Raw genomic sequence first — 18,472 nt, forward strand, 5'->3', positions numbered from 1 at the left:
ATATAATTAGTAATTTCTAATCAACACATTTTTCATCAAACCAATTTAGATATACCTATATAATATGGTATCTAATAATCCATCTATGGTTTTGAAAAAATGTCAAATAAAAATCGTATTCAATCAAAAACATTTGGAATTAACATTATGCCAAATAGATGCATGTGCAATATATAATATAATATAGTGTTAATAATGTCAAGTTTCAATAACACGTATTTTTTCTGTTCCTTGAAGTGTTTTTAAGTTTGTTTGAGGTAGGTATATTATAACTCAAAAAATATATAAGTAGGATTTATTTTTATTCCCCTCGAGATTCGAGTTACCTACTGAGACTCGACTGTATAGGTATTATAAATTATAATACATATTTTTATAAACATTATATAAATTTTACTATACAATTATGATGCAAGTGTATACAGAGTGTACCTATATACATATATATATATATATATATATATATATATATACTTAAATGTGTATCTAAATTATAATATGCGTATATATTGGGTGTATAACCTATAATAAACAGGATGGAAAATAGTGTACATGTATAGAGGCAACTGATAAACGTTTAGAAGTTAATTTCCATTGTTACTCTATACATACAATATAATACATCCTCTGCTCGACAGAAAATATGCACAGAATCCGTACTCATTTTACAACTAAAAGCCCTCTATTTACTATTCAAAACTTATAACCTTTTATTCTTAACGCCATTAAACTTAATGGCACGCCGTGTTAATGTCAGCGGGTCCATATCCTCGTATTTTTTTTATACGGTTTTGATGCATTTTAATAGTTTTTCCCTTTTCAATGTAACGTACGTTGTACGTGCTTGTATTTTCTTTTAAAACAAATGTAAAATATTCATATTATGATGTCTGTTATACATACATACCCATATGCTACATACAGGTGAATATAAATCGCAAACACGTTAAACTGTTTTTTTGACTCAAGGGTGTTCCTATCTCATTTGGATGCAACCGTGGCTTTTATGCTTAAAACTATTTATTTTATGTGTATAATGTATACTACAACGCAGTATCAATTAAGTTTAATTTTCGAAAAATAAAAAAAACATGTGAGCACTGTCTATATCTCAGTAATCATGAATAGCTATATAATGCAATATATTACATACAGAAATTATATTTTACTATAAATAATTACAAGTTGCATTAAATGAATCTGTATTATATTATATAATCATCGATAACATATTATTATAAAATTAAGATAAAATAATTTACAATATAGATAATTATTAGGTAATAACAACTGCAATTTAACAAAAACATTTGTAGGTATGTTTTTTTAAATTACAACAAAACCGTTTTATGAAAAATCGACATTTTAACTAGATAATTCTATTAAATTCATATCTATAAAATGTGTAGCTACTTATATTATAACAATTTTGGTAAGAAGTTTAGATTTTTAGAAAATAATTTATTTCTAAATAATCTCCCCTCCCCCTAAAAAATAAATAAATCCTACCTATTTGTTAAAACTGGTGTTGCATAAATATTATAATTTTCCCATTGTCCTTTTGTTTCAAATATTAAGAAAGGTTACTAAGAGGATTTTTCTATTTTTTAAAAACAACATTTTTGATTTCTTACAGAACTTTCATTTGTCTCCAGCTATTATTGAACTTGTAACTGCATTTGATATATTTTGGTAAAATTATATAGGTAAGGTTTTTTTCTGTTGGTGTATCTGTGATAAATGTGGGGACAAGATATATGTCTAATGTACTTCCATTCTATTTTTTCAAATACATTTATTGGAGATCAATCTACATATATAGGGTATGGGTGCGTCATGTCAATACCACGCATCACCTGGACTTTATCAATGACAAGGCTATTATATCATTCAGTATAGGAAACCTTCAGAATTGGTATATCGGTAGTGATTTTATCGATTTATAGCTGAACTATAATATTATATATCGGTAAGATTATATTATTATCTCTCATCATTGTTGTATAAATCATCTGGGAAAACGAAACGAGACAAACTTTGTACAACAAACATTTTATCCACCATCGACCCAAAAAACTTACCCTCTAGCAATTCTAAACGTAATATTTATTCGTATAAAACAATTTTTACTGTTACCTTGGCCTTGTCTCTGCAAGATAATCACGGCTGTCATGGGGTCTCCGCCTTAGTATAAAACTTTTATCCCTAAACAATAGACTTCAACGGTCCCATTATCTTTTCAGTTTCATTTTGATCAAAAACTCAATCTTCCAACCAATACCTATATGCATAATCTTTTATTAAAATCTCAAAATAATATAAACCAACATTATATATATTATATAATAGATATTTGGAATAAAAATGTGTGAACTCTAACGTTTCACATTTAAAATAATGCATATCATGTAATACAAAAGGTTCCAAAAGTGTAAAATAAATGATTTCAGTTTTTTTTCTGTAGTTACGTACTCATAATATAGGTATTGTTTAATAATAATATACCTACTTAATCCTACTCACAATTTTTTTCTGAAAAGACTACAATAAACATTTAAATTAAATAAGGTAACTATTTTTTTTTTTGAACCACGATGATTTGATACAACATCGTCTCAAAACGAAAATCTAAAATATAGAATAATAAAAATATCATAAAACCAAAAATAATAAATAACCGAAAATAAGATCGACTGAAAAACAAAATGTCAATACCAAAATCATCTTTTTACTGATTTACCTAACCATTTTATTTTGCTATAAATATTAATACCAAAAAATTGGTACTTATATTTATATTTCAACCTCTACATCATTACCAAAAAAAATATCATACAAATCGTTAAATAAATTGTTAGTTGCATTCAGGTATACAAATCCTTAAATAATTATGAGTCTAAGAAAATTATAGTTTGACTTATATAGTTGCCCTCATCTTTTGTAGGTATATGTCTCAAATACAGTAATTAAGATAATATTACTATAATATATAATTAAATAATTGATATAAAAATATTGTGTAAAGTAGGTAGTGAAAAGTATAATTTCATTGCATTGATTTTTTTATCAATATTATTTAATTAAAAGCATTTCCATACAGATTGTAGTTTTCACAAAATTAAATAATAAAACTTATTTATATTGGTACTGGATGAACTTTTTAAGAAAATAATTATTATTTTGAGAAATTGTACTACATTTGATAGCAGCTTCATAATTTAAATATACATATATTTATGTGTACATAAATATTTTATTTAATATACTTATATAATATATTTATGGTATTTTTGAATACATGAGAATTAATCTAACATTCAGATATGAGTATTTATATAACACAATAATTAGTATTTGTTTTAATACAATAAGTACGCAATTTCTCTGTGTAACAGTTAACATTTGTAGATGTAAAACAAGTTATGTCTGTTTAGACTTTTATTATTATGTAACCCAACTTCACCAGTGAAAAAATGAAAAAATATAAAATACGGTGCAAATTGGTTTCGGAGTACCTTGGTTTGTGAACTAATTCACCCGAGATAGACATCCGCTTGTTGTGGATTTGATATAGCACTTGATATATTTTTGAACGCGGTTCAAACCACTCTCTAAACTTTCCTGATATTTCTATGGACAAATTGAAATTTTAGTCAACATCGGTCGAGTAGTTTTGGAGAATATAATTTTATAATGCTACAAATATACATTAATTTATAATATATGTCTTTTTTATTTTTGTAACCAACGGCAACCCTATGTATAAACAAAAATATATTCGATTTTCGTGAGCTTAAACGAAATTCATGTGTGAGCCACTTTATGGCAACCTAGAGGAGTTGAAAAAAGAAGCTAAAAAAAACTCATTGAAACTTCAAGGAATGTGTGTGCAAAATATGCTGCCAATTGGTTCAGTTTTTTCTAAGTCTATAAGCCCCATACAAACGTACTTTCATTATTTTATATATATTTTTATATTTAGATGGATAGAAAATAAATATTTTTTGTTTTATTGAATAAATTATTTTCATTTTTTTTTTCAAACGACAACGAAAATATTATGTTTGTCTGTTTAAAAGAAACCTACATAATTTAAGGGGCTCATGCAGTTTGTAGTGTCCACTGGGAGAAATCTTGGTATCCCGGTGAGACAGTACGTGCTTGTCCTGAAATAAAATACAAAAGTAATATATTAACTGGCTTGTAAGTAGTCACAGGATTGTGTTATACCTATTTATAGTTGTAAATTATAACATAATTATATATTATACACATAATATCTATGGTATGTGTCATGTTTGTAAGAAAAGTAGTAAATGTGAATTTAAAAAGCTCCATCTAATCTTTGTAAAAATATACATACATAGAAATTTATATAAATTGCTTCTATATTTTTTATGAGCAGATTGATATAACAGATGAACATTACAACATAAATTGCAAATAAAAAATTCAAACAACAATATAATTCTAGTACTATACGTGAAACAGTATACTAAATATCAATTAAAATTAATAATTTAGTTGCGAGTTACATAGTTATATTAAATATATTTGCATAATATAGTTTGTATAGGTTCAAACAATTGATAATGGGGGGTTATTATAATAATAATTTGTACTAGAAGCTGTAAAACGATTACCCATATTGTAGTGGTTATTGACACGTTTCAATAAATTCTATTTTAACAAGGGTAAAAAAATAAAATTTCATATAGTCAAACCTCAAAAGTTAATAAGTATCATAAATAAATTATTTTTGTATGTTAAAGCTGAACACAACAGAATAGACATTATGCAGATTATTATTTAAAGGAGCGATGATTGAAATCGTTCGTTCAAAAGTAAATTTAATCTTAAGAAAATAATAACACAAAGCAATGATATCAGCAAATAATTAATCACCAAAATCAATAGTTATTACTTATTCCATATTCGTATAAGTTACTGGAGTATTATGCTTTTATGAAAGGATATAATTTGGACTTTTAATTGAATATACTATTTATACTGTTAGCTCAATATGTCTCACTAAATATTTTAGTTTAAAATTTAAAATAAAAGAACGTTGAATTTACAGTTGGATAAATTGGTAACTCATGAACTATCATATTACATAGATATTTTAAAGCGATATTATAATATTTTCCAAGTTATTTTTCAAATAATATTTGTGAGTCTATAAGCTTCAACATGATATGTTATCACATAACAGTTATCAGAAATGTAATAATATTAAAAAAACTAGATATAAAATATAAAATATCTCAAGTAACCCGGAATAAGTATATTATCACCAGTATATTATCATATTATATATATGGACTGTAAAAATCTTTCTTTATAATCTTACTCTATCAACCAAGATGCAGTAGTTCAGGATCACCATTACTTTTAAAGTAATGATAGAAAAAAATTGTCAAAAACAGTTACAAGTTTTGTATTAGGTTTAAAAATATTTTTTACCCACTATTTATGAATTTAAATAATAATATATGATATAAATAATAAAGACATGGTATTAATCAAACAATTATAAATATTTTATAACTTTATTCATATTCCTAGGTACTAAGTAGTAAGTACTTTAGCACTATGGTATACCTTTTATAAACATACCATTCAGACGTGCCCATATTATTATTTCAACATGCCAAATGTGCAAACGTATAATATATTAAGATATACAAATTAATATGAATTACTATATTAATTATTGTATAATATACATGTAATACTTAAGTACTTAATATATTCATGCATATAGACAGAGGTACCTTAGTTATATGAAACTTGTATGACAAAATACCGAGGATCGACATCCTCCCTCCAACCAAACAACCTACCATAAAACCACTTAATCGTACTAACAATTTACGCTGTGACATGTGTCATAGGTAAAACCCACTTTCAGCACCTCTGCATATATAATACGATGATAAATGAATAACATATATCTTAAACGATTTGAATCAATATACATATATACATAAACCCAAAACTTTGTAAATAATAAATATCACTTATATTTTAGTTTCTTCTTTGATTATTTGTCTTAATTTAAAAATACATTCAGGGCACCAGAATTATTTTAATAAATGTTCCTAAACATGTATTTCAGTAATAAAATAGATTTTTTAGAATAATTAAAACAAATTAATTTTTAGAATTTGATACATAACAAAATATTTTGTTTATTTACATTATAACGTACCTAAGTTGTACGTATACCTGTGTAATAACTAATAATATAATTTTTGTGTCACCACAGAAGTTTTCTAGATGAGATCCGGTATTACTTTGTAAGGTCTAAAATTAATTTAAAAATAACGCAACTTTTCAATGAACATATTTTGCAAGGACACTACGTGATTGAAATAGTTAAGAATATTTAACTAAAGAATACAATTTTTTTATTACTTGAAACATATATTATGCAGGTATGACTTAAAAATCATCAATATTGATATAAAAGTAGGAAGTACAGTGCAATATAATTTAGAAATCGTCTACATTAGAATATTCCGAGAAATATTTCATATTTTCATAATATAGATCAGGAGTCTCCAAACATTTTTATTCAAGGGCAATATAAAAATTAAATGCTCTTAGAGGGCCATAATTATTATATAAACGATTCCTATACAGTTGTTGGTTGTAAAACGTATATTAAATTATAATACAGGCGATACCTGAAATACACATGTAACACCGAATACATGGTGAAGAGTGCATGATAACGATTTGGAATATAATTCATATTTTTATATTATTTATCGTCCTTCAAAGGGCTGATTAAAACTTGTTTGAAGACCGAAGTATAGATTATAGAATGTAATATACAAAAATAACACAATACAATTATTATACTGGTATAATTTATTGTATGTACCTACGTTAAAAAGTAAAAGCTTAAATCAACATTAAAAAGTATTCCACAGTAAGAACCACAACATTTATTTAAAGTGTTTATAGTGAAAGAAATATTAAAACTGCTTATACTCATTGGCCATTATACCTATGCCATATCGCGGTTTTCCCTACAATCTTTGTGTAATATGTACTATATGGTGGTACTATAGTAATTTTGATATTATATGCGTTTTATTAGTTGTAGATGTCCATATAATATAAATTGACGAATCTGACGCATAGGTACCATAATATCAATTATATCAGCGGGATTAATAAAAAAAAAGGAATACAAATAAATCAATATGATATGTCTACAATAGAGTAGGTTATTCAAACAAATTGAAGAGTTAAATGTTTGTTCATATATAATGTTTTATTCGTCTTGAAATACATTGAAGAAACCAAAAATACTACACATTTTTGTATCATAGTTAATTAAGAAAACTATAATATCTTTTATAATATATACATAAAATTTATATATAAATATAAAATATAAATAGGTACAGTATATATTTACTCATTTAAAATGGTTTAATGTACTATATTATGTACATGATATACTATTTATACAATATTATATATACACGTATTGTACTAAAGGGAGCATATTCAGTGCTTTTAAAGTTCTAGACGTGTAGGCGGGCCAAAATTTGACCACCAAAAGTGGGTGGAGGTTACGACTGTTTTAACTATAAATAATGACCAACAATAAGATGAAATTCTCCACTTGGCAAAACTTTCTACCGGACGTTAGTAAAAATAATGACCTTTATAAATATATTTATATATACCTACAATGTAGGTCCTACATACATGTATAACGTATAATATAGGATATGTATATTCAATATGTGGACCAATTTTACATTTCTGTACCATACACTATAATATAGTACCTACTACTGGGTTAATAAAGATTTACGGTCAAAATTAAACCGCAAGATTTTGAATACATAAGTAGTAAGTACTATGCATGACATGAGAACCTATACATAAATTTTAAACTCAATAATGTTTGAAATACTCAGTTATTTTTTCATCGATACTATTAGATATTTTTTAAAATACAGGTGGCTACAATAACATCGAATTATTTTTTGTGACACTGAGTACTGACATAATATAATCATTATAGGTATTTTAATTTGTATTACTTATATAGTTATATCAAACGCACCTAACAGTGCTAATACTGTTTTTAATTAATATACTTGAAAATATACTTGCAATGCTTGTTTAAGCAGTATTGTAAAATATACTTTTAAAAAGTATTCTAGTTAGAATCTAATAGTTTAAAAAAAAGTATTCTAAATAATATTCAAATATCTCTTTGAAAAAAAGTATTTGACTATTACCTATTTAATCAGTGCCGCATTTAGACATTTTGCGCCCCAGTGCAAAAAAAAATTGGCACCCCCTAAGCTCCGGTGAAAAGAAATTGCTTCCCCCTAAGGGGCCTACCCACGGAAAATATGGGGAGCTAGATCCTCATTAACCTTTTAGATTTTGAGCACAGAAAAGAATATTTGTTTTACAATGTGTGCTTTTTTTAAAAATATTGTTTAGTAATTGCTTGATTCTCTCTCCGCAAAGATACATTTGAATTTATGTCACCTAAACCTTGCTTATAATTCATCATATAAATTGTTTTTTTTCAACATATTTAAGTAGGTTGTAGGTATTTCATGAATAAATAAAATAAAATTTTATAAAACTATGCAAATTAATATTAATCAAAAAAATGCCAAACAGCATAATACTAATAAACTTTATACATAATACTGTTATTAAAATTATACAATTTTAATAATTCACAAGTAAACATATTTCTGGCTACAACATTTTGGCGCCCCTAAAATACTAGCGCCCGGGGCAGTTGTACCCAGGGCCCCCCCTAAATGCAGCTCTGTATTTAATTACCTGCTATCGAATAGTATTCTATTATACTCTGGTAAGCTCTTACTCTATGGTTAATTTATAGATGACACAAAAACTCATTTTTATGTAATGTAACTTGTAAGTATGTATAAAAAAATAACATCGTAATATTGTAGCTACAATGCCCAAGTATATCCGATGCTACTGTATTATTTGGTTCGTGGCGCATCCGATTCGAACATTGTAGGCATTTTTATGAACATCAGTGCATTATATTTAACTATTTAAGTATGATTGGTACGCAAGTAAATCCGTCAACAAACACAAGCCTTGAATAATTTCTCAACGCACTGCGTTGAATAGATTATTTAACAATAATTCATAATATACAAATAATTATGTATTTATTGAATTACATGTATATACATACAGCCACCCCCTCCCCCAATGGGCCTATATTATGATTTTTAAAATATAGTAATTATGTTTTAGTCAAAATTCTTAAAAAATATAAATAAATGCAGGTGCCGGGTGGTTATCGAAGTTTTTCCATTTTATAAGTATGGCTTTAATTTGTGTCCAAGCCACTCAATAAGCAATAAGATATTATACATTGAATAATATTTATGTCTCAAAATATGATAATTATTTTTATGCTCATATATCACATTGGATATCACGTGATATTATTTGGTCTATAATAGGTCACCAAAATTGATTTTATAGGTTGATATTTTTTCTATGGTCAAAATAGATCTGGTCTAGCAATGATAATAGACGCCAGATTATATGAAAATGATATTAATTTCATATAATCTTTGGATGGTCCTTGGACATTCTAGAATCTAGATAAACTGTTGTAATTTTATCCATTTTCCTGGTATTTTATAAGTACAATTATAATATGTTGTAAATATAATGTAAATGTAATGCAACTATACAATTAGTAGGTATAGCCATTTAGGATCACACAGTGTAATGGATGGACGTTTTGAGTACATAGTTGTGTACATAAACTAATATGACACCAAATATGCGCTAAAAAATCTTAAATAATATGCATACAATTATCCACTAAAATGTTCAAATATGCATACAAAAAAAATAAATATGCACTCAAAAATGAGCAAAAGAGACATTTATTTTCTAAATATTCAATTAAAATAATGAATTTAAAATTATGGAACGCTACTACAAATAGGTACTTTTCTTTAAAATATCTGTGTTTTGTACTTTTGTAGACAGTTTTAATCTATAAGAAAAAAGTAGGAATCAATTAATATCAAAAATGTATTCTAAAAGGAATTTACTTGGGTACTTTTACAATTTTACAAATGAAATTATAATTCTTTTTGGTTTTAGAAATAATAAGGGTTACCGGTATAGTTAACTGTTGAATGTTAACTGTCCCTTACATAGTTATATCATAAAGTATTTATAAATTATTGTCAAAACCTCCGAATTGGTAGACTAATACACAATTATTTGAACATTTTGATTTTTTTTTTAAATTATCTTATTAGCATAATATTATTATCTGTCAAGTCCAATTCGAGTTCCAATTATTTACTGTGTTAAAATTAAATATTATATAATATATTATTTAGCTTTTATACTGACGATGTCAATGTGTACCATTTAAAGGTGTACGCTTCATCATCGTTAAAAGTAACGATGGTAATTGGTATGACAAAAGTACTAACTATAATTGCATTTTCTTTATTTGTGTATAAAATCAATTATTTTTATTTAATTTACTACTTAACTTCTGTTGTGAAACAGGATTTTTTAATTGCATGTTTATTTAATATTTCATATATTATTTAAATGTTGAAAATGGAAAAATCATTTGAAAAATTGTAGTCTACATATTTACAATCATGTAATTCAAAATAATAATATAATGTAATGAACACACAGGTACACAACATACATATACGAGTAGATCAAATAATATAATAATGATTTGTTATACATCTTTTAGTTTATCAAATAAATATTTTTATGTTATGGTTGAATAAAATATTTTGGAAGTTAAAAATATTATTAATATTGTTGTAATGTTGTTGAATTAAATAATACTTAATAATCACATATTATATAAATTATAAGTTAAATAATATTATGTTGCATTCACAATTTTAAGTTAACGAATTTTTTCTGGTTATTTGTGTTCTTATTACAATATACTCTATCAAATGTTCTTTGGTTTATCAAAAATCACTACTTTTTTTTTTTTATCAAAAATCATTATATATGTATGTTTAGGTCCATGAATAAATAACATGATTAGGTATGTTCATACACGTTTAAGTTTTATAATACTTCGCTTGAACGTTTAAACAAATAAACGAATATTGTATTATTTAAGTTAGCAAATGATTGAATATCAAATTATTTAAAAAGTCTTTTTTGGAAATGATAAATTAATTTTATTTGTTCGGTTTCTCAAGTCCAAGAACAATATATGTTTTTTTCTTTTATCAATCACGTCCATCGAAATTCATATTAGGAATAAGTCTATTAATTCTATTATCTCGTGAATTAAATCAAAATTTTTTTATATTTTTTTAATGTGACAACGTAAATTTTAATAATATTTTATCAGTATTTTTTTTGGTTGGAATGGTTGTTGAGCATATATTTAAGTAAGTGTAAGTGTGTAATATTATTTCCTACCTGCAAGAATCTAAACCTAGCCTTCTGAATTCTGACGCTACTAAATCTTGAAAATAATCGGGACTATAACTATTACTGGAAAGAAAAAAATTGAATCTTATAAAGTATCATATTATAATGTAACTTTTCACTAATTTTTAATTTAAATATAATAATATAATATATAATATATACCTATAATATATATTATAATTTATTTAGGTATAAATGTTAAATGCTAGTATTTTATAACTAATAATCATTGTGTCTAACTAAATTTGAAGTCTGAAATTCTGAGTCTTCCACATAAGTAGGTAGGTACTGCAACTGTCAGTATAAAAACCCATCGTCAAGTCAAATGTATTGCTTTAGTAGTTCAATAGGAAAGTAATATTGTTATTGTATCATAATATACCTACAATTATTGTCAATACCAGCCGATTTCTAACATATAAATGTATAATTATATAATATACTAATATACTTTTAAAAATCATTTAATAGCTGAATAAATACTTTCGCTCTTCAACTATAGAAGTATAAATAAATATCCATTTGAAACATACAAGTGTTTTATTAATACTCACATTTAGTCTGTTAATATCATGCGTTCAATTGACTTGGATTTCAAGTAGATACCTACCTACCTATAGGCTATAGTAGGTAATTAAAGTTTAAATCATACTTCAGGTACTTTCAGTATTTTGTCTGCGTATATAAATAAATACATTTATTATGAATTAAATATTATTTACTGTTAATATTATTATCGAAGGGTCCTTATTATATACATAATATGTTGTACCTACCTACTTGTTTTAGCATCATCATACTTTTATTATGAACAAAAACGTCGGTGCATTTTATTGAACTCAGTTGAATTTTGTCGGAATAAATGTTCGCGTTGTTATTTTTACGATTAGTATATGTATTATTATTTATGTAGGTATTATATGTTATTGTTTATAAATGCTGCAGATTTTGTTTAAAACGATTTTACTTCTAACCGCATTTCAGCAGTTCTTTTTAAAACATCATTGTTCACAAGCTGCGTAGACGGGGTAAGAGTGAACATTTTTTTTTGTCATTAAGATTGCTTCCAAAAGGTCTATTGTTTTTTTTTTTAATCAGTTGATTGTAGTACTTATGTCATATATAACATCTCATCGTATTCTGCATGGCGCACCAGCACTATAACTGTACGTATACACCATAGTACCTACAATAATACAACTCCGGCAACAATGATTTCAACTTTTTTGTTTTAGATTTTTTTCCGGCGAAACACTCCGTATTCAAAGGCTATTTACGGTTTATCTAGCACAACATTCTGAGGAGCGAAATAAAAATCATATCGGAGAGGGAGAAAGTGGATAAAAGCTAGCCGCTTGCCGCCAACCGATATAATATCACATATTATTATATGCCTCATATTACCTATAATACTGTCGTTGCGTCGTTCTACAATATAATATAACGTAATCGCTTATGATATTGTATACCACAGTATTGGTATATGGTATCTACCGATGATGCTATATTGAAATACGATATAACAGGCAGTAAGGTAACGTTTCCGCACACGTTGTGACCGTTAATCCGTCAACCGCATATTATCTATTATAAAGCAAATATCAATAGACGGACGGAAACAAAGGTATTTGGCGCTCGCCAATACGTAGTAGGTACAATACAACAATGGCACGCGCGCGTCGTAATATAACTCGCGTTATTATACCATGTGCGACGCGCGGACTGCATAATGCGATCTATTATCACTGAGGCGAACGCGATTGCAGTTGTGCATACCGTCGCTTCTATTCGTCGTGAAGTGGCTCCGCCGCCGCAGCCGACGACGGGCACTGCAGGGTAGACCCTATACGCGAGGACACGCCGCATGACGTGCTATATTGTAAGCTCGCACGCGCCGCTTTTGTCGCCACGCCATCGACACCGTATAAGTCGTGGGGTACACGATGTGGGTGCGAGCACGGCGTATCACGGTACATGATTCTCGACGATGGGTCGGTCTGCGGCCGGACGGGCGGTGAAACCTGCGTGGCAGGGAGAGAAGGAGAAGGCTCGTGCGCGCGCGCAAAGTGGACTGGTCTGGTTGGGACGACGCGAGCGCGCGCGTGTGTGTGGGTATTCGAAGCATGGGTGGCGGCGAGGATACGCGCGAGTATTTATATATATATATATTTATATGGGTGGGTTCGTCGATCCATTCATACGGCGGCGTTACATCAAAACGACCGCAAACACGGCGTGTTCATTCCCGGAGCGAAGGACAAAAATGTTGATTCGATTAACCGGCCCCGTTCCCCGCGTCCACGGGCGTGGGTGGCGTACAAACGGTCCGCGGCGCTGCACCCGTTCGACGACGCCCCAAAAAGCTGTGTTGCGGCGGAGGAGGCGACCGGCGACGCGCACACTGCCGGGACCCGGTGGTGGTGAGCTCCCGTGGCCGCGATGGGGATGGCGTATAGGGCGCTGCTGCGTACGTCCGAACGTAACGCGCGCGCGACGACGACGGCAGCGGCGGCGGTGGCGGTGGTGGCGGCGGCGGCGTCAACGGTCGATACCGGGGCCGCCGCCCGTTTCGCATGCCTCGAGCGCCGCGCCCCACACACAAACACAGTCGGTCACCCGCTCGCGCGTATTATATATATGCGTACCGGTAACCGGCGTGCAGCGCGCTATCGTTTCGCGCTATACTACGCACCCACACACTCGCGCGTACACACAACACACACATAGTGCCGCGCTCGCGCACAACGTAAGCGGTAATACACACACCCAACACACACACATGCACACGCGCGCGCACACGTTGAGGGTCCGTAGTACACGCAGCAGCAGTATTGTGTGTGGTGTGCGTGACGTTCGTTTTCTGCAGAAACACTGTGCGAATTTTTTTTAGTTTTCGTTTTGCGCGTCCGATATTTGTTTTCGGTTTTTTTTGTAAACCGTTCCTGTGGTCATCGTCATCAGTGTAATCTCTTGTGGATTTTACCGTCGTTGTAGTCGTTTTCGAAATTGGTTTCTCACGGTCTACCGTCGGCCGGTGGTGCAGGTGGTCTCCCCTGTCATGCCCGCGATCCGCGTCGCCGTCGTCGGAATCGGTGCACGACGACCGCCGCCGTTGCCGGACCGCTGTCCGGAACACGGCCGCTTCTGATCCACTGGTTTCGTAGTTGTCTCGAGATGACGGTAACGGCCACGGCCTCTGCTGTTGCTGCCGGTGCTGCGGTGATTACCACAACCATCATCACCACCGCCATCACCGCCACTATCACGTCGACAGGACGTGACGCGTCGCGGCGGTAAGAAGAGCGCACGCGGTCTTTTCCGGCCCACTCGTCCACCCCCTCACTACCCCTAACCAACCGCTGGTAACCGTGTTTTTGCACGGCGACGGTGCTGGCAGCAGCGGCAGCAGGCGCGACGTATTGTTTTGGACGATATGAAGTGCTGCGTTACGCGGGACGCGTGAACGAAAATGCAACGTGACAAGGCCATAATAGTCTTTTTCACTACAGCTATTAAAATTACTGCGAGGACGACGGAGACGATTGCGACCACCGTACAAGTGCCAAAGGCCGCAGTTAAAACATGAACACTCCCGTTGGACTGCTGATGGCCGTGTTCTTCGTCTGTTCACAGTTCATCCGAGGTACACAGAATTCCGCTATATTGAGGGGGGGGGAGGTTGTATAATGCTGCAGGAAGGAGTAGAAGCGGTAGAACCACAAGCATTAGTCATTATTAGTAATATATTAAGTAATATTGGAAGAAGTAGTATTAGTAGTATTAGTAGTTGTAGTAGTAGTATAGTAGTAGTAGTAGAAGTAGTTGTTGGATTAGTAAATAGTACCTAATATTACTATATAGTAGTAGTAGTATATTAGTAATATAGTAGTAGTAGTAGAAGTAGTTGTTGGATTAGTAAATAGTACCTAATAATGCTATATAGTAGTAGTAGCATTATCTAGAAATAGTAGAAATCGTAGTTGTTCAGTGAATGACTATCAAGTCATGGTAGTATTGGTACCCAGAAATAGCGTATAATCGAAAATAGCTAGTAATTTTTAATAATATTACTAACGTTTTAGTAGTATTGTCAGTATTGAAGGGGTTGTATTTATCAAACAGAATCAAAAGGATAGTTTGAAAGTGGGTAGAAACTGAACCTTCACGAGGATTTACGTCATCTGCAACGGCATTTACATATTTTTATGTAAAACCTACATTTATAACATTTAACCGTATTCTAAATGCAAAATCCCATTTATTATAAACTGTTAACTTGCGACGATGGCATCGAAACGGTTAAATCAAATTACTGAATAGGGTGTAACTCATATTCACCACGACTACGACACTCCGGAAATCTTGACGTCTAGAGAATATTCCGGTACACAGTAGATATAAACACCTATTAAATTAACCATAAATTAAATTTCCGCCTTTAATATTAAATACTAATAGTTTTCATCTGAATATAATTATGTAATGATAAAATATGCAGACAATCAGATATTTTTATTGGAAATCAATATAAAATACTTATCCGCTAAATATCTATGGAACACTCGTTCGTGTTATGGGCGACTTCTTAAAGAAATGTGTATAAATAATTATTTGTTTTCTACTTAAATAATAAATGGTTATTACTAAACGTGTTAAAAATTAAAATATAGGTAGTGACAAACAGATCAAATATTTACATTTTGTATTATCAGATATAAATCTCATATGTTTTCTAATAAAAATCTAAAAAGAAAAACTTTATACTTGGTTAAGAAAACAATCGTAAATTTTATTACGAAATCGTGCGAGTATTATAGTAGTAGGTGTAATATATAATACTAGATATGTACAACTATTGGGGCAATGTGTTCAGTAGTGTAAACAGAATTTTTAAAGGACCAGTTTTGTATGAAAACCAATTCATAGATAAAATTACATTACTTGTAGGTATTCACAATAATAATAAAAAAGGATAGAATTTCCACGCCCTAGAACCTCTCTACTTTAGAAGTGTATTATTTAAAATTGGTTTACTTATTTTGAATGAAACATGTTATACAAAATAAATACATTTATTTACATTAAAAAAATGTCTTGCTTTATAAAATAGAAACATTTGAAATACTCTATCTTGTATGTATTTGCTATTTTTATCCTGATGAAGGCTTAATTATTTTAATTATGTATTGTTTCTAAACTTACATAAATTATAAAAATTATCTGTTTATTAACTGTTCTTCTAATATTCATAATAGCAATAAATATTTTTTTAATCAACGAAACAATGAATAAATGAAGAATCTACCTATAGTATATAGTTACTGGTTGTAAGATAATAATTAATTATTAATCAATTAAGGTTTTTCATATCAATAATATTATTAAAACCTTAATTTTATAATCTGAAAATTAATTTACTCTGAGCTTCATTGTATATGTATTTTAAGAGTTTACAATTATTTTAATATAATTATACCGATCACAGATTTGAGTATTGGATTATAAATTCAAAATCATAATTCATAACACTCTTAAAGTCGTAAACTCATTAGATTCGAATGAATACGTTTTTATAACTACCTAGTGAAGTGGGTTCAAATACTTTGAGGGAATAAAAAATAACGAAACCCGATTGCATTAGTTCTTAAATACTTCTCATCAAATTAAATTTGCCAGAATGATTGGATTAAATCTCACAATTGGACAATGGCTGTTACCTCAGAATACAATATTGTCAAGTTGATATATTTAAATTGTTTTAACTAATTAATATTATTATTCCAATCGAATACTAGTTTTATTCAGATATAATCTGCCATAATTGGAATCTTATTTAAATATTAAATATAATTTTGAAAGAATGTCTAAAGACGGACTTTCGAGAATGTTCCCGGAGGAATCTCCTTGGGGAACTTATATTGTCAACTAATGTTATAAATACGTAGTATGTACAATGTATATTATCCATGTAGCCTCCATTATTAATTTTTTTTTTAATTTACGTGTATAAAAATAAATATTTTCAAAATTTTGTGCCGAGAAATGAACGTTTCGGTTTTTAAATACTGAAAATAAAAATAATTTTTTTCTTTATTATGATTTTTGATTTTATCAATACCTTATCAGTTATCACCCATAAAACATTTTATATTCTTTGTGATGAAGAGGAACCTATTGTTAAATAAGGGTGTTTTATTTTTGGAGGGTTGTAATGTGATAGTTAAGTACTATACACCAATCAAAGCATATCAATCGATTAAAAGTCCGTTGTAGCCGCGTTTAAAATATATTTGAAGACATTTAATAAGTTAAATAGGCTTCAAAAGTAAAAAATACAAAAGTTAGTAACTATTGTTATTTTTTAAATAAATAGAAATAATTACACGAATCAACAAATTAGGTTCAAAGTTGTTTTTAGATTTAAATAAGAAGAACTAGAAGTTAAGAGCTATCAAAATGGCACGCTCGATCCAGTTTAAGCCTATCAAACTTTGTATATTATCTACTTAAATATTCGATATAGGTATCATATTTATATTATATAATACATCTTATTTCTGTTTGATATCCACGCTACACCGGTCAAACATTTACATGTACTATTGATTGTAATCATAATTTAAATTGTATTTTCATTAGAGATTAATCCTATTATTATTGTTGATAAATTAAGATAAATATTTTAATATTTTTATTAAAATGATACACCCGTCATTTTCTTTACAACAATACACGCATACAATAGCGTGGTGCATCTTTCAAAATGTATGTGACACGCAGTACGCACAATCACAAATACCAGATACGTTCTTTGTATTAGAAGTTACTAGCAGATTAAATGCCAAAATGCGTAGAGTAATCATTGTAACATCACAAAGTTCAGTCTACGTTTCGGATCCTCGTTTTGTACTAATACAAAACAGACCCTAATAAACCCTTCGTATTACGTTTTATGTAAAAATGGAACGCTACAACGGTTCTGAAA

The 18,472-nt window shown here is 29.7% G+C and overlaps 1 protein-coding gene across 1 annotated transcript in view; it reads left to right on the top strand.

The window, feature by feature from the left end:
* Nucleotides 1-14,149: 14,149 nt before the first annotated feature.
* The window catches only part of LOC100167428 (acetylcholine receptor subunit beta-like 1), a 92,527-nt gene continuing 88,204 nt past the window's right edge, over nt 14,150-18,472 (top strand). Inside the window, exon 1 of the mRNA XM_029487953.1 lies at nt 14,150-15,130. Within this exon, the coding sequence (XP_029343813.1) occupies nt 15,070-15,130 (61 nt within the window). The 5' untranslated portion in view covers nt 14,150-15,069. The remainder of the gene's footprint in view (nt 15,131-18,472) is intronic.

Source organism: Acyrthosiphon pisum, chromosome A1 (genome assembly GCF_005508785.2).
Source record: "Acyrthosiphon pisum isolate AL4f chromosome A1, pea_aphid_22Mar2018_4r6ur, whole genome shotgun sequence".
Taxonomy (NCBI): domain Eukaryota; kingdom Metazoa; phylum Arthropoda; class Insecta; order Hemiptera; family Aphididae; genus Acyrthosiphon; species Acyrthosiphon pisum.